This window comes from Hydra viridissima, unplaced genomic scaffold, assembly GCF_058129835.1.
Source record: "Hydra viridissima isolate aposymbiotic clone 2 unplaced genomic scaffold, HvirCarnegie_v1 scaffold_4, whole genome shotgun sequence".
In the NCBI taxonomy this organism is placed as follows: domain Eukaryota; kingdom Metazoa; phylum Cnidaria; class Hydrozoa; order Anthoathecata; family Hydridae; genus Hydra; species Hydra viridissima.
In genome coordinates, this window is record NW_028324303.1 from 2,151,563 (window position 1) to 2,176,547 (window position 24,985).

Here is a 24,985-nt window from a genome sequence, read left to right on the forward strand (position 1 = left end):
TAGAAAGATTCCTACTAATTCACATACTTCAGCACCATCGTAAGCCCCCATTGTAACATCGAACTGCCCCCCATTTTTCTTAATCCACGTTTCATTGTTGTTAAAAAGTAAAGATTTTCTTGCATGTTTTATTATTGCTTTTTGCTCCGAGTTTATTAAAAGGTGCTGTTCGGCAAAGTTGATTGCAGCGTTGAGAGTTTTTTCACTTATTGAAGGATAAAAATCATTAATGTCAAAAATTAGAAATTTGTAGAGATGCTTGTTTTTAATTTTTTTAAACCAGTCGGTAACATTTAAGGTGCTTTGCCATTGGTTTACAAGGAGCTTACTTTTGAGTTCATTGTTGATTTGAGATAAAATAAATTTGCTTATTCTTCCTACCTCGTTTTTTGCTGGATTTAAGAGTCGAACAGTAGGGTTGTTGATAAAGTTTTCTTTGTGGTCTTTCAATGTAATAAAACATCCAGAAGAACCGTTTATTTTGATTTTACTATAAACATCGTGGTTCCGCAAAATGTTATTCCCTTCTTTATTTATTTTGTCTTTTAGTTTTGTGTCACCTTTTTTGTAGGTGGTGGTGATAGCATTAGTTAAAAGGTGGTTATATTCTTCTTTAGATAGCTTGTACATATTTGACGTTTTGTCAGCCTTTATGCTCCTACTAGTTGAGCACTCTACTCAAGTTCGTCCAGTAAAATGGAAAAATTCAATTTAAGATACTCCATCAAAAACATACCAATACCATCGGAAAAAGAATACAAACTAAAGCTAATCGAGAAAACTGAATCATTTTTGAAGAAGATGAGGTGGAAGGCGTTATTTTTCATTAACAGCAAACTAACTTCTAAAGACGATCATAATTATGTGATCTATGGAATCAATTCGATAAAATGTCCACCGCAAATAAAAGAAATGGCTTCTTTCGAAAAGGACGTATTACATTTAATTAGAACAATAAAATTTAGAAAAGTCAAAAACACGTTTCAAAATAAAATGAAAAAGGACATAAAAACCATACAAATGTCTAATAAATCGCTAATAAAGGCTGACAAAACGTCAAATATGTACAAGCTATCTAAAGAAGAATATAACCACCTTTTAACTAATGCTATCACCACCACCTACAAAAAAGGTGACACAAAACTAAAAGACAAAATAAATAAAGAAGGGAATAACATTTTGCGGAACCACGATGTTTATAGTAAAATCAAAATAAACGGTTCTTCTGGATGTTTTATTACATTGAAAGACCACAAAGAAAACTTTATCAACAACCCTACTGTTCGACTCTTAAATCCAGCAAAAAACGAGGTAGGAAGAATAAGCAAATTTATTTTATCTCAAATCAACAATGAACTCAAAAGTAAGCTCCTTGTAAACCAATGGCAAAGCACCTTAAATGTTACCGACTGGTTTAAAAAAATTAAAAACAAGCATCTCTACAAATTTCTAATTTTTGACATTAATGATTTTTATCCTTCAATAAGTGAAAAAACTCTCAACGCTGCAATCAACTTTGCCGAACAGCACCTTTTAATAAACTCGGAGCAAAAAGCAATAATAAAACATGCAAGAAAATCTTTACTTTTTAACAACAATGAAACGTGGATTAAGAAAAATGGGGGGCAGTTCGATGTTACAATGGGGGCTTACGATGGTGCTGAAGTATGTGAATTAGTAGGAATCTTTCTATTATTTCAACTTTCTCAATATTATAAAAGTGAAGATTTCGGGCTATATCGTGACGACGGGCTAGCAATATTTAAAAACAAAAACGGCCAGCAGATGGAAAAAATCAAAAAGCATTTCGTGAAAATATTTAAAAGTAATGACTTTCTTATTTCCATCAAATGCAATATGAAAATCGTAAATTATCTTGATGTGACACTTGATCTTAATGATAATTCTTTTCGACCTTACTCGAAATGTGATAACGAACTGAGTTACGTCAACTGTGATTCCAACCATCCACCAAGTGTTATCAAAAGACTACCTCGCACTGTTGAACTAAGATTATCTTCAACTTCATCAAACGAACTTATTTTTAAAAATGCTACTCCACCTTACGAAGAGGCTTTAAATAAAGCAGGCTATAAATGTAAACTTAGTTATCAACATCATGTTGCCACCACTAAAAATACAAAACGCAAGCGAAACATTATATGGTTTAACCCTCCATTCAGTCAAAACGTGGAAACAAAAATAGGAAACCGTTTACTTGCATTGGTTGACCTTCACTTCCCGGTAAATCATAGATTGCACAAAATTTTTAATAGAAATTCGATCAAGGTAAGTTATAGCTGTATGCGAAACGTAAAATCCATCATTAATTCGCATAACCACAAAATTTTACAAGACCAAAACAGCATACCAAAAAACACTTGCAACTGTACTAACAAAACTACTTGCCCTTTAAACAATCAATGTTTATTAAGCAACATCGTTTATAAAGCTATCGTGAGTTCCGAAAATCTTGAACTCAAAGAAAAAGTTTATTTTGGCATTAGCGAGACACCATTTAAACTAAGATATGCTAACCATGTAAAATCTTTTAATACGGTCAGGTATAAGAATGATACAGAACTTTCAAAGGAAATTTGGAAATTAAAAGAAAAAGCCATCACACCTATAATAAAGTGGAGAATTGTAAAGCGATGCAAACCTTCCAACCCTGAAACCAAGACCTGTAACCTTTGCCTTCACGAGAAGTTTGAAATTTTATCGCATAAAGAAAACAACCTACTCAACAAAAGAAGCGAAATATTATCTAAATGTCGACATGCTAACAAGTTCCTTTTATCCTCTTTTGATACTGAAGACTAAATGATTGCGTCTTTTTGCTCATTACGTCAGAATTCGTTCTACCGTAAAATTGATTCGTTTTTAAACGGTTTTTTACGTTTTTAATTTGTAATTAATAGCTGATGATTGCCGTAAGGCACGAAACTTTAAGTACTATTAAAATGTTGTTTTTCTCCATTTAAATAACAGATATATATATATATATATATATATATATATATATATATATATATATATATATATATATATATATATATATATATATATATATATTTAATATATGAACTTCAATAAATACGAATTCTCTCAATACTAATTTTTTATTTTATCTAAGAAATTTTCTCTAGATTATTGATACTAGCATCTTCAGCTTTAATTACAAATTATTTATTAAATTAAATTACAAACAAACCTTAACGGTAATGTCACTTTTTAATGGCTTCTTTAAACTTCGCTTTAATTGGGCTTCTTTAATATTACGTAGGTATAAAAAGTATGGCGTCCAGAATTGCGTTTTTACATATTGACCGTCATCTAAATTCATACCTCCATTTTTAGGTCCGCATTTGTTGAACTGAATTTCGATTGCCTCTCAAACTTTTCTTTCAAATTTTTTGGGTTCTACTTTTAGCGTCTTTACTTGATCCCATTTTATATTACATGAACATTTAATTTTATGATGGCCAATTGCAGATTGTTCTAATTTTTCTTCAAAAACATTTTTTTGGTGTTGTTTTGTTCTTGTTGCTATTTTCATTTTTGTTTCGCCGATGTATTTTTGTTTACACTCGCATTCTATTAGGTATACTCCGGGATGGCTATTTGATGATAGTTTTGTTTTGTTGCGCGAAGTTAGTAAAGATTTAAGATTTGCACTGGATTTAAAGACTGCCCTGTAACCTGCTTTCCTGAAGATTTTTCGAAGTTTTGGTGATAATACTGGGATCCACGGTAGTGATATAGTTGACATAGTTGCTTTGTTGTTAGATAAAACTATTTCATTATTTGAGTGTCGTTTTTTTATAAAACGACACTCAAATATATATATATATATATATAAAAATTACAGCAAGGTATGATAGCCCTGAAGCACCTGTTAAAAGAAGGGGTTATAAAAATTTGTTAAAAGAAGCAGAATTATTAAATCATAAATTGCAATGAACCATTTATGTTTGTAAAATTATGCATCTTAAATTAACTTTTGAAAGTTAAACGGAAAACTCTATCTAAAAACTCATCTGCAATGATCCACAAGAGTGACCTACTTCTTTTGTTAGGAAAAGGTTTGTAAAACTGCTATTTTAGTAGGAAAGGCCCAGGCTTTTTAAAACTGCTGTTTTACAAACCTTTTCCTACTAAAAGCCTGGGAAGCATTTAGGCTGAACAAATTGCTTCAATTATAAAATGAATGGCGATTGCATTTCAAAAAGGACAGCATCTTTTTGGAAGTTGCTGTAGGTTTATCTAGAGTTTACTTAACTTTTAGATTAAAAAAAAAAAATAAAAAACTCGAGATCAAATTTATTTAAATCTAAAGATAGAGATGTTCATAACACAGAGCTAATTTGTATTTTTATTTTTATAGCTAAAATTATCCGACTGATACTAATAGGCCTCAGGGTATTTTATATCAAAGTATTTTTGTATCTTTATCAATAAACAACCCAAATCTTTGATACAATGTTTTTTAATATCAAACAATTTAAGTAAATGGTACGTCTTAAAATCCGAAATTAAGTTCTAAAATATCGCTCATTAAAAAGTTCCTCTTAACCAACAATATTATTAGTGTTTATTATATATTTTATATTATATTTTAGTGTTTATTTATTACACTGGAAAAACAATTATTTTTCTTTCACGGACAACTTTTTCAAGATGGAAGACCAAAACATGAACGGTGTTTTATTTTTCTAAATTCAATGTTATTTTTTGTAAGATTTATAATATTTTAGGGAACTAAAAGCAAACAAATATTTTAAAAATATCATTAAATCAGTTTATATTAAATATTTTAATACCAAATGAAAATATGGAATATAAGTAGTTTAATTTTACGAGGATAAATGTAGTAGTTTATTTTAACATCAGGATCTCATGATCAAGTCTGAGTAGGAAAACACTATTGCAGAGTTTGAGGCACAGATCATCAGGGAGGAGAACATGGATAAGATAAAATGTCTTAAAAGTTGTGGTATACCAAGATTAAGAAGCAATACATAAGGAAAAAAGCAATTTCTACAAATGAAGAAATGATTTCCATTAGTGGATCTTCGCCTTAGTTTGGTACTCTTAACTTACTGCTAGGCATACTGAAGGTAAAAGCTCTAATGATCAGGTTTTGTCATCAGGAAGACTTTAGAGTAAAGAAATGTCTGAACAGATCATTGGACCGTGGCAGACACCTTCTTCAGTAACACTAGGAGAAGAAAAGGGACTATTAAAAACATTGCGGTATATGTCTAGAGAAACCTATTCCCTTACTGATGTGTAGACACCAAATCTGTGAATAACGAATCTTTCCTTATGCAAATAAAAAAATTCTGCGATACCGGTTATTTGGAAGAATAAATACAGTAATTGGCGGAGTGATGTTTTTTGTTTAATAGTGATTAATTCGTTTTTTTTTACCAATTTCTTTAGTTTATTCATAGCTTTATTTCTTTTAAAATTAAACTGACACAAAGCCAATAAAATAATGCTTAATTAGGTATACTTTTCACTGGACAATCTATACCAGTCCACTTCTTTAGAATAATCCTTTAATTTGATTAAAGATATGATAGATTTTTTCAAAAATTACATATTCATTACACTTTGAACCAAACTTATTATTTGGATTTCTCAAATTTAATGTTTTAATCGATGTTAATCAAGCTTTAACAAATTTTAATCATTTAGTTTTCCAGATCAAATACCGGAATTTATTATAAGACGTCACTTGATTATGGATTTAAATAACGTTATTTATCGATTAATTGAATTCATTCGAAATTGATTGATGCAAAAGTTCTGCTGATGTTGTGAATTCAGAATTCTTGAATTCCTTTCGATTAATCGATTTAACTATAAAAGTTTCCAAATGACGTCGTTTATTTGCTCCTAGCCAAGTTTTCAGCTATGTTCGGTTTATAACGAAACAAACACCGAAGCTCCCGTACTTTAACAAGGTCATTAGCCTTTACTTTAAATCAAAATTATTGCTTTTCTCAAGTAGAATGATCCTTTGAGACATATCCACAGGGCTAATCCATCTAGTTTTGGAGCACAAGATTAGATTGACTTTGTGCCCATGTTAGCTAACAACATGTTTCTGAAGACATGGATCGCTAAAAAACGTGATCTTCTAAAAATATCTAGAAACAAAATTCACCTTTTTTCATGACGTTGTTTGTGTTCCTCATTGAGGACTAAGTTTTCAGCTTCATTATTCAGCTCAAAATGCACCCTGTAGGCTCAATATCTCATTGCTATTTCCTTCATACTCATCACAATTTCCAAAGTCTTCAGCATTTTTATATACAAAATTTTCCATTTACAATTATGCTTTCAATATCAAAAGCAAACTCGTTGAGCTTGCTTTTGATATTGAACTACACTCGTTGAGAAGGTAAGGATCCTTTGATTATAATTATTTTTTTAAAGACTACTTACCCACAAAAAACAATACTTCAAAACAATATTTAGAATTTAGGAGAAAAGTTTCGGAGTTTTTCACTTTAAAAAAAAAAAACACCAACATTTTTTAAAATACTATTTTCAATTCATTAAATACTTTTCAACTTCATATTGTCATTGTATTAATATCAATATTTTCTTTTTTTTAAATTATAGGAATACAATATAGAGTATAAAATGCAAAAGTAAAACTCAGTTAACACATAACTGCATTTTCTCAACATCTTTGTCTTTTTCTGGTGATTTGCTTAGTGTGTCTACAGCTAAATTGAAACAATTTGAAATAAATTTTGATTAATTATTTACAAAATACCCTATATCTCTATATACAATCTCTATATCTACCTTAATACCCTATATCTCCATATACAAATATCTCTATATACAATCAGTGTAAAAAATTCTTTTAAAAAAGTATTTAAAATACAAAATAAAAGCATTTAAATTACGTATTTAAAATACTAGTATTTTAAAAACTTTTCAACACTGTATACTATATACATTAGAGTAATTATTTTTACCCATACTTTTACTCAATTGGCCATGGAATCATTAAATGTGGATTTATTTACACATAAAAACATAAAACTATTTAATATCGTTGGTAAAAGAATATACTCCATAAACAAAATTTTCTGAAATGCAGTTGAGATCATTTCATTTAATACATTAAACATTGTTATAAACTATTTTTACAGATTATGACAGAGAGTAGGCTGAAAATAAGAATCAAAATAGCTGCCAAAAGAAGGAATATTCAGATATGGACTAATAACTTGATTCATTTTAAAAAGTCTAAATCGAAGCTAAACTCTCTTTTTCCTGAGACAAACAATTCATTAAATAAAAAAAAGAGGCTGCGTAAGTTAGATGTAAAATTATTGCTGAAGAATAGATTGCAATCTGGGCCATACTGAATATCCAAATAATTCACAAGTCAGTTAAACTGAACGTGCAAAATATTATTTCAAATCATCAGAAAAAAACATTAAAATCCAATAAGAAGAAAATGCAAGAGTTGAAAATAATATTTATTTTCACTGAGAGAAGATATTGGCCAAAAATGGATGATCAGAAATTTTATAAGTTACAAGTAGAAAGCAATGGAGGAAAGAGCTATGTGACAAACCAAACTAAATAAGTCTGTCCATTAAAAACTAGAAAATAAACTGAAACTATGCCCCAGAAGAAATTGCAAATAAATCAGACTCTCAAGCGACGATGACTACAGTTCCCCATTTCATAAAAAAAGAGTAATCAGCCTATTATTGCTGCTGTTTCACTTGTAAAAGTAAAGTAGATCTAAGCACACACCAAAGTAAAAAGTTATCAAAACAATATGTTAAAGTTCCAGCTCCATTTAGTATTTACAGAAGTGTTATGAGAGAAGAAAACATAGTAAAACAAAAATAAAAAAACACTCCCAAAGAAAAGTTTTTGGCCCTTCATTTTGATGGGAATAGTATTGATGGTGAAGTCAAATATTTATTCAATAGTATCTGTGGTTTACTGAATGACTTTGATTTGTGGGATGATATCACATTGGTCATTTGTGATACAATTGCAGTAAACACAGGATTTAAAGGTAATGTAGTAGCTTTTCTGAGTCAAATGTTCATCTAAAAACGATTGCTTATTCCACAATATAATGGTTGTTAGCACCATGTGCTAGATCTAACTTTGAGAAATGAAATTGATTCCATTTTATAAACTAAATCATTTTTGTGGTAACTTGGGCATTACTAAAGATATTATCTGGCACAGAGAAATCTTCTTGAGAGACGCTATATTGGGATTACTTGCTTTGATTCTGATTTCACAGTGCAGGCAAACTATTCAAAAAAATGTAATAACATAACAGGAACATGGATGGATGTTTGGCTTTCTAACTAACACTATCAATCTCAAACATATCAAACTCTCCCTAACTGTTCAGTGTCATGAAAGAGCCAAGAAATGTTTTCTTCAACATTGGAAAAATGATGGCACAGTAATTGAAGCTGTGCAATTAAATATATGTGTAGAATGTGCCACAAAACATGTAAAGGATGTCATTGAAACACACTAAACTACCAAAAAATGTCAACAAAAGTTATGTATGTCCTACTCTACAACAATTTATCAAGTTAAAATGCTAATATGAGCGATTCATTTTTATCAGGCACTTTTATTTTTTAACATATGCATTACAAATAATTTCTGACAAACATAATTTTTAAGTTAAGGCAGATGTTTTTTTTAAACAAAATCACAAATAAATGTTATTTTTTGAGTGTTACATTAAAACTTCTTTTAGTAAAAAATTATCATGAAGCTTTAAAAAAAGTCAATGCCCTAATAAACATATTACAACAATAACTCTGTTTCTTATTGACTGAGGTTTTTTTAAAAGCAATCAAATCAAAAAATAAGAGAAAAAGATCTTTTCAATTTAAATTTTTCATGGTTAAATAAAATTGCCATGACCTTCATCAAACTTCAAAGTTTAAGTTAAGAGTTATAAGTTTGGAAAAACCAGTTCATGCAAAACTTGTTGCCATATATAAACTCAAACACATTGTATACAAACTTAACAGCATTGTGGATCAATAATATTGCAAAAAAAAAAAAAAAAAAAGTATAATATATAATCTTAAAGAATGGTTTTTTGAAATATAAAATTAAAAAAACTTACCAGAAGACTTCTTAGATTTTCCTTTACAAACTTTATAAGCAATAAAATAACCCAAGAGAACAATAATCACTAAGCTAAGGAGGCTAGTCACAATTATGAATTGGGTATTTAATTTCCCATAATCTAAAAAAGAAGGAAGTAAATTGGTATTTTTCTGTATGCTCATAATGAGATTATAATTAAATTAAAAGCTGTCAAGATATTCACTTTGAGTTAGCATCTTCTTACATTATAATTTTCCTTGTAAATTTTAAAAATGAAAAAATAGAAATTTTAAGAAGTAACTGTAAAGAAGTTTATATGAAAGTATGATGATGTCATTTGTTTGACCAAGTAAAACTTCTTTTAGTAAAACATATATATACATATATTCATATATATATATATATATATGTTTTCATACAGTCTTAAGTAATTTATATATATATATATATATATATATATATATATATATATATATATATATATATATATATATATATATATATATATATATATATATATATATATATAAATTATTTAAGACTGTATGAATTTATTCGTGGCTAATGCGTAACTTAATATAATACCTTGTATCTTTTGGTTATATAACTGAATGATTACATTCAATTCGCTGTTGCTAACCAATACGCAACAGCATTTTTCGCAGCCAATATAAGAGATTTCTTCTAACTCACTAGACGTTGAACAAGCACAAGTGTCGCAAGTGATATTCCCCGCAGGAGTAATAATTATACTAATTGACTTTTCATCTTTCCCACACTTAATTTCCTCAGCTTTTTTTATCATCTCAGAAATTGCGAAGGAAGTTCTTAAGAGGTGGCATAATAGCAACGTAAAACAGGCGGTTTCTGTTCTTAATTGATACATGATGTGATGAGAAAGTTAAAAGTTATATAAAATAAATTCTGAGTTTTCAATTTAAACAGATTTCGTCATTTTTTTGATTGACGCAAATAGATTAATGCAACCTGAGAAATGAATGGAATCATTATAAAGCTTACGTTTTTTGTTAAAGACTCTTATACGTAATAAAGCTTACGTTTTTTTGTTAAAGACTCTTATACGTAATAAAGCTTACGTTTTTTTGTTAAAGACTCTTATACGTAAGAAAGCTTCCTTTTTTTTGTTAAAGAGGCTAAGGAGACGTTATTTAAATTAATTGTTTGTTACTTTTATCCCGTACAAACCTGATTGTGTGATAACCACCAAGTAAATATAATTTTCATGAAGGCTTTGGTATGAAAAAAAACCTGAGAAAATCCCCGTTCCCCCCCCCCCCCCCAAAAAAAAAAAAAAAAAAAAAATTATACTTAGGATATTCTTACTAACTTCAGTGTTAGACTCGAACTACAGTTTATAAAAGGAATGCATTAAAGCGCTCTCATTAAAAAAAAAAAAGTTGCTAAAACACAAAAAATACAACAATAGATCTGATCTCTAAAGCTGACACTCAATTCTGTGCGAAACTTTTAATTTGGCTTCAATTTTTACTTATCTATGCAGACTCTGGAGGAAGTGAGAAATGCCCTTGCAAATGTTTTTTTTTTGGTTAATCAAAAAAGGTGAAGGAGTATGATAAGGTTGAGTCGTATTTTATTTTCGTAAACTAAAAAAGTAAAAAAGCTTCACTATTACACTGCGTAATAAAAAGAAATTAAATAGTTCTTTTGTTTTTTTACTTTAAGATACAATCTTACTACGTAAGCTCGTCTTTTATCAGATTAAAATGATGTAATTAATTGGTGTGCCCGTAATCGCCTTATATCTAATTCATTTTTACGCATTACTGTCAAAGTCAGTGTAGAATTATAAATTGAAAAGGAGTAATCGACAGAAAAACTAGTATTGTCTACAATGTAAAAAAAAAAAAATTTAACATAAGAACTGAGAGCTTTTTCGCCAGAAGTCACCTTTAAATGTATCAAATTATACTGATAAAGTACGGATTCGATGTTGATTTTCCAAAAAAAGACATCGCACAGTGACTCAAAACAACAAAAAAATGGCAATAAACCCCTCACAACTTTTTTGTAAATATAGTGCCCTTTTTTAAATAATATTAAATTAAAATGATTATTTATTTAAAAAGAAAAAACTGTTTTTTCATAAAACTTATACTTTATGTTTTATGGTTAAAAGTAGTTAAAAACTTCAATATTATTTTCAAGGAAATCTGAAAAATGAGAGATTTTTATTTCGTCTATATTAAGTCTATATTTCGTCTATGTTAAGTCTATATTTACTTTTAAGATAATCTTTTAACCTTATATGTTTCAAATATATTGAAAAAAAAAAAATCAAAATCTGATTACTTTTGTTCAAATTAGAATTTTCTAAAGTTATATTGAATATATGGATACTTTTTTGTTTTTAACATCAGCTAAAAAAATATTCCACCGAGTTCCAAGGAGATATGTATTTTTTTTTCAGTCAATTAACACTTTTACTTGAAGAATATGAAGGGATTGCTGCGGTCACCAGCGGTATAGGGAGTTATTGAAGAAATACAAATGTCAGTGAATCCATAAAAACCTTGTTTTCCACCATTTTTTAACAGTATTTTGTTATGGAGACATTCCATGCCAACTAGACCAAGGTCCAACATGGACCCCCTCAGAATTTGATGAAACTTAGTAGGTTTGTTAATATCAATGAGAAAAGCAATTCCTGAAAATTTCAGCATAAAATCTTTTGTGGTTCATAAGGTACAGTCGTTTGAATTTTCTGATTTTTCCAAAAATTAAAACTTCAGTAGCAAAAACATGTCTTGTTCATACTTTGAAGCTCTACATTTTAAAAACAAAATTTCAGAAAACCTTCTAGTTTTTTTAATTGTATACAACTCTTGACTTACTTTATTAAAACTTTGACATTGAATTCTCAAATGTCACATTTTTTCCATGATGGCTTCCTAAAAAAGCTAAAAAACTGTTTGCAAATATAAAAAGTTGATTTTTGATGAGTCAATATACGAAATCTGCAATTTAAGAAGTGAAAAGACATATTTTTTTAGTTTCTATATATGGAAGGCTTCCAAATTTTTTAAAATTTACTGATAAGATACAAATCAGGAAAAAATTATAGACTTCTAAAAATGGCTGCGGCTAATCCTTAGAAAAATATGCCTCCACTTCAAACCACCGGTAACCAAGGACCAACCCTGGTTTTAACAATTTTTTTTTTCTTCTAATTTAATAGACTTTATTTCAGTGATTTCAGAAAAAAAAAATAGTGGGTACTCATGGGGAAGTCACAAAATCATAACAATGAAATTTGCCCAAAATGCATTAAAAACAATAAAAATAAAGTTGTTGTTGTACTTTAGTTTGTGTTATATATTCTAATACAAAGTATGTATGAATTTAAAAGTATTTCAAAATAAGTACTAGAAATAAATTTTTAATTAAGTTTGAATTAAACTCAGTTTTTAAATAGCCCTAGCTCTTACCTGCCCCCTCCCCCCTATCTAAACCATTTACTTTTTCACATGCACATTTTTGCCTAGAACTTAGAAAGAAATATGTCTGATGTATGAAGTGTCTATATACACAAACAAAGAATTCAACATACACATTTAAAAGCTGTGACATAAAAAACAAGCAAATTATTGAGTTTTCTTTTATATCTCTTTTTTTATTTACAAATTTTATCAATTTCTATATATTTGTTGTGCCAAAACTTATGGAAACCTTAGTTTCAAAACTTGTTTTTAAATAAATCTTTTTAGGTAGTAATAAAAGATAAATGGCAAGTGCATTGCTAGATCTAACTCAATGTTCCATTGGAAAAGTATTAAATTGTAATTGTCATGAAGTAAAATTTACCAAAATCAAAAAAATTAAAGGTTTTGAGGAATTAACAAAAAAAGATCAAGAACTTGTACACTTGCGGAGTAAAGTAAATCATATTCAATATTAACAAACACATAGTTAAATTTAAAAGTATTTAAAAAAAATTTGACATATATAAATTATTATTTAATTAATTTTTTATAAGATAATGGCTTCTTTAATGTTTTATCATTGTGTTACCTTTTAGAATCTATCAGAGTAATCAGTTTGGATGTTGCGAAGGAGTTTGATTTAATACCTGGTCATAAGCTTTGTACAGAATGTCGAAAAATGCTGTATTTAAGAAATAACAAAAAAGATTATGGAAGCGATTCATTTTAACATAAAGATAATGATTTTAATGAGACTAACATTTTAAAAGAAAACTTTATTTCAAACATTAATAGCCTTGGTTGCTCACCTTTAAAACTAGTAGCTCATAAGACAGAGTCAGCTATGCAAAAAAAAAAAAAAATGAACAAAATCCATACTGCAACCCAAAAGAAAATAGCAACTGTTTTGGGAGTTTCTCCAGATTTAATTAAGGATGAACCAAAAAAAAAGTAAACAAGACTTGGATTCATTAATGGAATTAATTAAAGCAAAGTTTGATGTTTCTTTGAAATCAGAAAAACTTAAATTACTGACTCTGGTTCCTGAGAGTTGGAGCATTAATTATGCACAAAACTATTTTTCTGCTTCCCTTAGAATGATAAAAGCTGCAAGGAACTAGAAACAAATGTGTGGCATAATGGCAGAATTATCTAAAAAAGAAGGAAGATCTATTATTAATAAAGTAAAAAATCAAGTTCATGAATTTTACCAATCAGATCTCAAATGTGTCCAGGTATGAAACAGTATGTCTCAATCCAAGTTAATGGTAAAAGACAACATTTTCAAAAAAGACTTCTATTAGTTAATATAAAAGAACTTTATTTAGAGTTCATTAAAATTTCCGTCGACGTCAAGATTGGGTTTTCTAAGTTTTGTGAACTTAGACCTAATTGGTGTATTCCTATTGGAGGTGCTTCAGGTCTCGATTCAGTATGTGTTTGTGAGTACCACCAAAATGCAAAAATTTTAGCATTAAAAATACCAGATATTTTAGACTATAAAGATCTCTTAACATTAGTTCCATGTGACTTAACAAATCGAGATTGCATGCTGCACAGTTGCGATAACTGCCCAGATACCAACACACTTAAAGAATATCTTACTGCTTTATTTGATAAACACAGCTTGGAAGAAATCACCTTTAATCAGTGGCAAAAAGTCAACAAAAAACATGATATAGTTACACTAACTCTTCCAGTGGATGATTTTATTGAAAAAGCTTGTCAACAAATAGACCAATTAAGAGATCATCGTTATATAGCCAAAAATCAAGCAGCATATTTCCAGCATCTAAAAATAACATTACCAAGTAATCATATTTTAGTATTACTAGACATTGCTGAAAATTTCAGTTTTTTAATTCAAGATGCAGTACAAGGTTTCCATTGGAACAACAGTCAAGCAACATTGCATCCTTTTGTTATTTACTATATGGAAGAAAATATGATAAAATGTAAAAGTGTTTGTATTAATTCAGATCATTTGCAACACAATACAAACTCAGTTCATTGTTTCATTTATGAAGTAATAAAACATTTAAAAGAGTTGATACCTTACTTTAACCACTGCATTTATTTTAGTGATGGTGCAGGTTCATAAAATAAAAATTATAAAAACATATCTAACTTATGTCACCATGAACTAGAGCATAAAGTATATGCAGAATGGCATTTTTTGCCACATCACATGGAAAGAGTGCTTGTAATGGCGTTGGGGGCTCTGTCAAAAGACTTGTAGCTAGGGCCTGTTTACAATCACTAACAGATCCTATCAATTCACCTTAAAAAATGTAGACAAATTATTAAAGGAATATATTTTCAATACATTTGAAACGATGCAATTGTATTACATTGCATAAAGTTTAAATTAGAAGAACGTTATGCTACTTGTTCAACAATTCCAGGAACAAGAAACCACCATTGTTTTATACCACAATCATTAACTGCTTTACAGATGAGAGGGGTGTCATTTGATAATATATATACTAATGTAAATGTTTCTAAAATGCATCATATGGTTCCACTTGCTTCTCTTTCACCAGGAATTAATATAGCATGTGTTTATGATGCAAAATGGTTTTTAGGCAATATTGTGGAAATATCTGAAGAAAATCAAGATGTTCTTATCAAGTTCATGAAGCAGTCTGTTTTGTTAAACACTTTTACTTGGCCACATAAAGAAGATATTTGCTGGGTTCCAATAACGCATGTTTTATGCAAAATTTCATCTTTAAAAGTTCAATCAACAACTGGTAGATGCTATGAACTATCAGCTCAAGAAAAAACTGAAATGTTAAATTTGTATAATAGCATAAGTAACATAATTAAATAACAATTTAGCAAAATTATTATAAATTAGATTTATTTGTTTTAAACATAGTTTTTTATCAAAAATTTATTTGAAAGATTCAATATTTATATTGATTGTTTATTAGATAATATTTTTTATTGCATAATCAACTTGTGCATTGTGTTGACAAATCAAATAACTTATATAAGTTATCATATTAACTTGGTATAAGTTGTAATCTAAATTTGAACACGATAATCAAATAAGTCAAATTAATGGGGAGGGGTGGAATAGTGAGTGCATTGGAAAAATATTACAAAATTTATGGTCATGGTATTAAATATTGGGTAAATTAGACTAGAAAGTCTTTTTTTTTCATTTTAACCTAATAGGCTACTTATAGGTTTTATATATAGTCTTTTTACTGTCTGACATTTAAAACTAAATTTCACAGTTTTTATATGTGTGTGTTTAGTGGTGTGTTTGGGTATTAAGGCACTTCATACATCAGAGATAAAACCAGATACACCGTGTAATGAAAAGTGTCCAATTTCAAATTTTTTCTAAGTTCTGGGCAAAAATGTGCATGTGAAAAAGTAAATGGTTTAGATAGGGGGGAGGGGGCAGGTAAGAGCTAGGGCTATTTAAAAACTGAGTTTAATTCAAACTTAATTAAAAATTTATTTCTAGTACTTATTTTGAAATACTTTTAAATTCATACATACTTTGTATTAGAATATATAACACAAACTAAAGTACAACAACTTTATTTTTATTGTTTTTAATGCATTTTGGGCAAATTTCATTGTTATGATTTTGTGACTTCCCCATGAGTACCCACTATTTTTTTTTTTCTGAAATCACTGAAATAAAGTCTATTAAATTAGAAGAAAAAAAAAATTGTTAAAACCAGGGTTGGTCCTTGGTTACCGGTGGTTTGAAGTGGAGGCATATTTTTCTAAGGATTAGCCGCAGCCATTTTTAGAAGTCTATAATTTTTTCCTGATTTGTATCTTATCAGTAAATTTTAAAAAATTTGGAAGCCTTCCATATATAGAAACTAAAAAAATATGTCTTTTCACTTCTTAAATTGCAGATTTCGTATATTGACTCATCAAAAATCAACTTTTTATATTTGCAAACAGTTTTTTAGCTTTTTTAGGAAGCCATCATGGAAAAAATGTGACATTTGAGAATTCAATGTCAAAGTTTTAATAAAGTAAGTCAAGAGTTGTATACAATTAAAAAAACTAGAAGGTTTTCTGAAATTTTGTTTTTAAAATGTAGAGCTTCAAAGTATGAACAAGACATGTTTTTGCTACTGAAATTTTTAATTTTTGAAAAAATCAGAACGATTAAGATTTAGAGAACGATTAAGTTTTTCTGTTGACATGCCTCAAGCTGGGTTTGGCAATAGCAATGATGGGAATACTGCCAGAAGAGCATTTAAAAATAGTAAAGTTTTTTCTGAAATTACTAAAGTTGATTTTGATATAATTAAAAGATTGCATAACATTCTCATTACGATATCTTGTGGATATCCAATTAATAACAATGAATTTGACTCATACTGCACTGAAACAGCTAAACTTATAGTGAGTTTGTACGACTGGTATATAATGCCTCCTACTGTACACAAATTGCGACTGCATAGTTCTTCCATATCACATAAACTAATTTTACCAATTGAGGTATATCGGAGGATGCACTGGAGAGCTTGAATAAACAGATAAGAAATACTGGACTTCTGCACACGGCAAAAATATCAAGGTTAAACATTATGATGAATCAGATGCACTACCTTCTCGTAAGATCAGATCCAAAAAGATCGAGCATATCTTTTAGAAAACATAAGAATTATCAAGGAAAACCATTGACGGATGAAGTTATTAAACTAATTGTAATGTAAATAATAAAACAAATATAAAAAATCTGAAATAAAGCTTTTTTCTATGCATCGACATTCTTTAAAAACTATTGTTTTACAAATATCAAGTTGAATAAGGTGTCAGTGTTGTGTTTTGGCTTGAAGATTCTAAAATTTTAACTATAAATATTTTTCATCCATGTAGTCAAGCCCAACACGCGCGCGAACGCGTATGCGCGCAATCTACGCGTCAAAGGTGCGCGTAATAAACATTTTTGTTAACAATTTTAGTTCTTTGACCCAAAAAGCTATTATTTTCACATATAATATGTTTGTTTACGATGTTTATCAGGTTTAATTAAGTTTTTGCCGTTTTTTGATTATCGTGAGCCACTGTGCATCGCACTCGAAACAGAAGTAGACCTCAAACACACTGTAGTTGATTGGTCTAACTTTTTTAGAAAACTTTGTGAACAGTGGCTCGAGGTTAATCCATGTCAAATAGGAGGTATTTAAATAGGAGGCCGTTACAGGCCAACCATTTATGGTAGAACTAGACGAATCAAAGTTCTATCATAGAAAATACCATTGTGGACAATAGCGTCAAGGTCGCTGGGTATTTGGCGAAAATGTTTCCTTGTTAAAGTTGCTGATAGAACAGTTGAAACACATCGAGTTGCTATTAAAAGATGAATTTTATCTGGCTCACATAATATCAGATGGATGGGCATCGTATGCAAAGATCGATGGATGGAATGACAATATACATTCGCACGAAGTTGTTGTGCACCAGGAGAATTTTGTCAACCCTAATAGTCCTGATGTTCACACTCAAAATATTGAAAACATATGGATGCGAACGAAAAAGCTTCGAGGACAAAGTACAAGTGAAGCCTTGTTTACGAGTTATTTGCATGAATTTTGTTTGGAGAACATCGGTCGCAAAAAAGGCTTTAACTTTTAATGAGTTCCTTAAACTGGTCATCTCAACTTAGCGAGTTTGAATAAATAATAAAAAAATTATAATAATAAAATTAAAAAAGCAATAATAAAAATTTTACAATTGTTGCATAGTTATGCAAAAATTATGCGCTTTTCTATTATTATTATTAAGTATGCAAAGTTGCGCTTTTTACTTTTTTAGTTTACGTACATAAAAATACGACTCAACCGTATAGTCGAGTCGCAACCTTATTTAGAAACATATTTAAATTGTTAAATGGTTTTACTACAAGACCATTAATATTTGAAGGAGAAATAGGAAAATCATTTCAAGTTGGTATTCAAATAATACCAATAATTGACTTTAAGCCAATCAGAGGATTAGTTCCACCGTTAGCCAAGAATTTTGTTAAAAACTTAGCAAGGATCATAAATATTTGCTTCATGCTTGTTTAATTTTTAAAAATGGTTTGCAGGTTTCTTCAAAAAATAATGTAAGGTGCTTAAAATTTGCAGAGTCTGGGAATAAGTAGCAGGTCAGATGGCTTGCAAGTGCCAATAGGATCTTGTGTTATTTTATGCTATAAGAAAATCCAACAAATAGTCTTATTTTCTTGGTAGATTACATTGAAAAAGTGTATGCTCCATCGCTCCATCGTGGTTTGAGATTAAAAAGAATTGGCAGTGCCTTAATGGTTCACAAAGTTTTCATTTTATGGTCCAACGATAACTACATGTCTTTGATAGACTGGAACATTGAAATTACTCCCCTCCGCCTTTCCCCCTCTAATCTTAGCAAATGTTCCAGATGATCAGTTAACATCAACAACTATTTTAGACTTCACTTGTCATAGCCAAGGGGTTGGAAAATCTGTTAAAGATGTTTCTAAAATGACCTGTCTTAAAACCAGACTCCAATTTTTATAAAAATTCAAAAATAGAATCTATTTACATTTACCTTGGATATTCCCTTGAAATTTGTAATTACTCAACTATAGTTTGCTCTATTTGTTGAAGAAACCTTTGCTTGATGAAGTCAGGTAATACACCCAGAGATCCGTGGAAAAAGAAAGTATCAAAAGTAATTCTCATACAGTTATTCGTAAAGTTATTTTTTAAATTCATTCATTTTTTAAAAGTGCCATTATAACGTGAGAAAAATTGATGTTTTTTTTTTACCATTAAAAAAATACACAAGTAATATTTATATCAAATTACATGTTGTAATGAAGCATTTATGTTTATAAAGTTATGTATCTAAATATAACTTTTAAAGGTTGAAAGAGAAATTCTTACAAGGAATTCAACTTCAATGCTCCAAATGAATGAACAGCTTCACTTCTACTGCTGTTTTACAAACCCTTTCCTGCTAAATAAGTTTATTAAAGAAAAGAGTACTTTTTGGAGCCTAAAAAAGTAATGATTGCTTGTTTCTTCAAACATTTCCTTAACAGTGAAGAAGGAAAAGTTTGTTGAAAAAATTTTGTTGGAAAAGTTTTATATTCCAAAAACAATATCTTTCTTACTGGACTTGATTGATCAATGTGATGTAGATCTTCATTCTGCATTTACACAAGTTTATAAGAAAAGGGGAAGATTCTGTTTGAAAGTTGTAACCAATGTCTATGATGCAGATGGAAGTACGTAAAAAAACAACCATAAATAAATGATAAATTAAGAAAATTATTAGGTTAAATCAACTTGCAAGATGTCAAGTTTTTGAAGCATTTGATTTTAAATGCAATAATGTTGTGTTTGGTCCGTAAGGCAATGCAGTAAAAGAAACATGTCTGTAGAGTAAGAGGTTGAGGTTTGATTGTGGAAAAACAAGAACTCTAGTGTGGAAAATAACTTCATATACTTTGCTATACAACATTATTTGAATATTGTTGCATAGGAGTTGTATTGTCTTTAGGACGTCTACTTGTGGATATTTATGCTGACTTTGATGGTTGACTAAAAACTAAAAAGGTAGAGGTTGAGATGGAAGTAATTCCAACAAGATCTTGAAAAACCCGAATAAAACTAATTAAGTAGTAACTCAGGTTCTTCAACTTAGGCATAGTTCAGCGCATGAAAAATGTTAAGTAGTAAAGGATTTTTGTTTTAGTCGAACTCTTAAGTAAAAATATTTAGCTACTATTTGTTAAATTAAAAAACTCCTTCCTATCTATCCAAAGCCCTGGACAGTTTCTAGGAGAAAACTCACTGTAAGATGTTTCAGGTTTTGCAATGTTATTTTCAGGTCTTTGTTGGAGAGACTAATTTATTTAAGCTTACATGTAGCAGTTTTAAATGCATTGTGTGGAAATTTCATTGAACACCATACTCAATATGGAGAGCAACTGCTGTATCCTTTGAAGTTGATTTTAATGAAAAGGGAGTTTAATTTGCCATAAACATTGCAATGCTGCCCTAGAACTAAAAAGAAGGCAACTATTTCAGGACAGTGACTGACAGTGACTATAATCCTGTCAATAATATTACAAATGGTTTATTCTACAATATCTGAAGAATTCTTAGTGATAAAAACATCTTTAGTTTTAGGTATGTATACTTTATGATCTACCACATGATCTACAAAGGGGTCATGTCTTGAAAGCAACAAATGATTTTAATAGAAGAGTCTAACTTAGTTATACTTGATGAATACATGTAAAAACATAAAAATTTATTTTTCAAACCTCAATATGCAAACTAGATTTGAAAAATATTTTTGACGAACCATTTACACGAACATCAAGTTAATAATAAAGGTTTTGATCGAGCAACACGACACACAATCTGGCGGCTGCTCTGATTCATTGCGATACCAATTTAATTACAAAAAGATTTTATTTATTTTCTCTTCGACTTTAAAATGAGTTAAATGTCTGCAGTGATACTTCACATTCAAGGTTAAAGACGAGGTCGAAAAATAAACACCAAACGCTAAGATGGCGAAGCTAATACTAAAAGGTTATGGTAAAGGACTTATTTTCAAAGCCAAGTTAAGCCCCTTAAGGTCAAGGCCAAGACCAGCGAAAATTGGCCCCTAAAACATCTCTGGACTTGTAAGAAATAACTTTATAACTTTTTTTGTGAGAGAATTTAAATTGTTTAAATCGAAATAATCCCAGTTTAACCTAAAATGGTGCGATACGTTCGATCAATTTTTTCAACAAAAAAATTTTTTTAAATAAAGTGTTTTATGTAACGAAAGAAATCTAAGAGAATAAAATTTTAAATCTTAAAAAAAAGTTATTGTGGTTTTTTCAAATTTTTATTATTTAAACTTAGACTTCGGTAACGAGCTACAGAAAAAGAAAATTTAATGTTACTTAACTTTCATCTTACATAGCTCTTTGCCGTAGTCTAAATTTCATCCATTTTTGACCACTCTCTTGATAAGAGATGAATATATTTTTACGTTAACTCTTTTTTTGAAAAACTTTCAAAAATTTATTTTCGGTATTAACCAAACATTGCGGAATTAACGCAATAGTCCCCAGATTTATAAAGTGAAAACTTAAATCTCAAAAAAAATCGCTTCCCGCCAAAATTTCTTTTCAGTAGGTCAATAAACACAAAGTTTTTTTAAACAGCAATTATTTTTTGATAATTTTGAGAACGTAAAAAACAGAAAGTTTGGCATAATCTAAAAGTAGTCATTCGTGAAAATTTTTTAAACAAATGTTATAAATTACATATTGATCGTTACATTTTCTGTAATTAACTTGTTTCTGTTAATATATGTTTTAAGAAAAGGAGTTTAGAAAAAGAAAAGGACAAAATAACGGTTTTAAATTTTATTTTTTCTCTGCGGTGGAGTAAAAGAAAAACAAACAATTCGAAAAATTTGTTTATTGTAGCGAAAAAAATTCAAGCGAAGTCTTGAAACCTTATAAAAATCGAAAAGAATCTTCGTAAATAAATAAACTCACGTAGTATAAAGGTTGTGAATTGAAAGAAGTTAGTGAATCTTATTTGTTTTCGTTAAAAAACAAAGTTTTACAAAAAGGACTTCAGTTGTATTATTTAAATGACGTCAAAATCTGTTTTTTATAAGGAGAGTTTGCTTTTTATTTTTTATAGTTTTTTTCAACTTCCAGTTTTTAACAAAATGGAAAACAAATTAAATACATTAGAGGCTATTCACATTGCATCTGTCCTCGAAGACTGTGTGGATCAACTTGTTATTCTTAGCTGCGTCATGCCAGGCAAATCCGAGATAAAACAAGAAAATGACGAAGTTTTGCGCCTAATAGATCAGCGTAAATTCCTGGAAACGCAATACGTTGACCTAACACTTTCGGAAAAAGGCAAAGACAACTTTTCCGAAACTGAACTCGCGAAAGAGATTCGTAAGAACACGCAAGCAATCGATAATTGCCTGAGAGTAAACAGTTCAAACCAAGACTCAGGACAAAAAATTCATCAAGATCTACTTTTTGTACTCAACGTTCTCCAATCAACAATGGCTGAAATTAAATCGCAGAATACATTTAATACACTTGTTGATGAAGTTACCCGTGAGAAAGAAAATAAGAAAAAAATTCAAGATATAATTTCAAAAGAAGAGGAAAGTCGAAAACAATTAAAGGAGCTTCAAAAATCTATAATAGATACCAAGAAGGAGCAAGAAATTGAGTTAGAAAAAAGAAACGAAACAATTGCTAATTTAAAAGACAAATTGCAAGAAATAAAAGCCAAAACAAATATGGAAGTTCGATATTTAAAAAAAGACGCCGAAGTGCGATTGGCAGGTTTTCAAAAAAAATCTCATATTATTGAACAAGATCTTAGGAACGAATTAACTGCTCTTAATCGGCAAATTGAAGGTAAGTAAAATGTGAAAATTGCTTAGTACAAAGGCCTATGGGAAATATGCTATTTATTAGTACAAAGGCCTATGGGAAATATGTTAACTATAAAAGTACTTAATTTATAATCACTCAAAAAATAATGTGGGGGCAAGCATCTTGTAATAAAAAGTTTGGCGGAAAAAGCTAGCAGAAATGTCATTTAAGAGGTTGAAGCATTAATCTTGTAACAAATCTACCAAAAAGAAGTATGTGCTAATTCTATCAAAGTCCCTGCAAATATTTGTGTGCAACTTTATAAAATCAAAATTATTTTTTAGAACTTATATTATTTGTAATATTTATTATTGTAAAAAATTTTCAAGGGTATGCGTTTTAGATGAAGCACGCTGCAATGTGGAAATCGAATCATTCTTGCGTTCACATCACAACTTGCTTGAAGAAAAGGTTGAATATTGGATGAGCAAATACGATACAGACGTTGAAAATAAACAAGCTGAACTAGACAACTTACGACAAACTAAGCTAAACGATTTTGCTCGGCTACAAGAGTTGACACAAAGGTTCCTAGAATACAGTAAAGTTGTCGAGGAAGATCGTCTCGAAAAGGAAGCGCTACGGAAGAAGGAAGAACTCGAGTTAAAGGAAAAAGCTGCGTGTTCAAAAATTCAAGCATGGTGGAGGAGAGTTATGGTTCGTCGCCATCTCGGTCCTTTCAAACCTAAAAAGAAAAAGAAAGGGAAAAAAATGTTGAAGGGGAAAAAAATATCGAAAGTAAAAAAGTAAAAAATTAAAGTGTCCTTTTAAAAAAAAAATAAAAAAAAGGATACTCGATGATAATTTTGCTGTTATTGATTTTTTTTGGCTGAACTAAATTGTTGATAGTCGAAATGATATCATATTGCTAGTTATGACGACTTTAGTGTATCTTATTAATTTTTATTTTCAATTTTTTTTAAAAACTTTTTAACGATATAAATGTCTTTCGATGTTCTGTCGGTTTCTTTAAACTTAGATTTTTGAATGGCGCGATAAAAACGCTACCCAGCGGGCATTTGTTTTTAAAAGTTACGTTCTAAATGTCTTTTAAACGTCTATAAATAAATGCCCGCTGGGTAATATCTAAATCCCGTTCAAATTGGTTATGGGAATATATGCTGAAAATTTCATGACATGAGAATTTTAAGTGTTTTGTGTGACATAAGTTCATCCCTAAAAGATTTCTTTGTCGAAAGAATCGTTTTTGAAATTTTTAACACAAAGCACAATCGGTTAGAAAAAGAGAAAAAAATTATTTTATATATCAACTTTTTATTTTATTTGATTATAGAACGCGATTGCTTGTTTTCAAGACTATAAAACGAATGTTTTAGGGTAAAATTTTACAATTCCATTCATGAAAATTAAAAAGCTGCTTTTCGATAAAGTGATTCAGTTCAACCGGGTCTTCTTTTATCAATAAAAATTTTCAGTTCGACTCGGTACGTTTATCAACTAAAATAGTTAAAGTATGAAATATTTTGTTTTAACGAATGAAAATGGTACTTAGATAAGAATAAGTTCTAAAGTCTCAAAAATGGTTTTCACATGACTAAAGAAATCCAACAAAAATATGTATGCATAAGCGCATGTTCTCTCAATCTCCGCATTCCAAAAAGGGATGTGTAATAGGTTACCAGCAGTTTCTGGGATTTTTTCGTTTTAAGCTGGAGTTAAGAAAAAAATAAGAGTTAAGGCAGAAAAATTAACCTTTAAATTTAACCTGAAGCTATCTTGATGTTAAAAAAAAATTTTAAAAATCAAACTTCAATGAATGCGTCATGAAAAATCTATACAAACACGTAAACGAAGTAAAAAAATCGTATTCAGAAGCATACTAGATATTTTTTTCTCTTTAGCGCCACAAAATAGATACGTCATCAAAAATCTATCAAGCATATAAACGAAGTGAAAAGTTGTGATTAGAAGCATGTGTGTGTGTATG

At 29.4% G+C, this 24,985-nt stretch overlaps 2 protein-coding genes and 1 pseudogene across 8 annotated transcripts in view; 2 read left to right on the plus strand and 1 right to left on the minus strand.

The window, feature by feature from the left end:
• The window catches only part of LOC149889379 (uncharacterized), a 33,138-nt gene extending 23,022 nt beyond the window's left edge, over nt 1-10,116 (minus strand). For 2 of the 6 annotated variants that reach the window (XM_090084533.1, XM_090084532.1), the window contains exons 1-2: nt 9,724-10,099; nt 9,155-9,277 (exon numbers count right to left, since the gene is read on the minus strand). In XM_090084533.1, coding sequence (XP_089940659.1) covers nt 9,155-9,277; nt 9,724-10,024 — 424 coding nt within the window. In that variant the 5' untranslated portion in view covers nt 10,025-10,099. Of the gene's footprint in view, nt 1-6,614; nt 6,744-9,154; nt 9,278-9,723 lie in introns of those variants that run through there. The other 4 variants (XM_090084531.1, XM_090084530.1, XM_090084535.1 and 1 more) reach the window with 4 other exon arrangements.
• An 837-nt stretch (nt 10,117-10,953) lies between these two features.
• On the plus strand, nt 10,954-15,455 carry LOC149889382 (uncharacterized; annotated as a pseudogene). Its single transcript, XR_016452171.1, has 2 exons — nt 10,954-13,098; nt 13,196-15,455. The product of XR_016452171.1 is annotated as an uncharacterized LOC149889382 (transcript).
• Nucleotides 15,456-22,229: 6,774 nt separating this feature from the next.
• Nucleotides 22,230-23,990, plus strand: LOC145197277 (dynein regulatory complex protein 9-like). Its single transcript, XM_090086259.1, has 2 exons — nt 22,230-23,019; nt 23,381-23,990. Exons 1-2 carry the CDS (start codon nt 22,302-22,304, stop codon nt 23,785-23,787), a joined length of 1,125 nt encoding a protein of 374 aa, XP_089942385.1. The 5' UTR covers nt 22,230-22,301; the 3' UTR covers nt 23,788-23,990.
• The last annotated feature ends 995 nt before the right edge of the window (nt 23,991-24,985 follow it).

Excerpts from the sequence above, each read along its gene's own strand:
- LOC145197277 (XM_090086259.1), top strand. The coding sequence starts at position 22,302 with ATGGAAAACAAATTAAATACATTAGAGGCTATTCACATTGCATCTGTC. Across the intron at positions 23,020-23,380 it reads TCTTAATCGGCAAATTGAAG|ATGAAGCACGCTGCAATGTG; the intron begins GTAAGTAAAATG and ends TATGCGTTTTAG.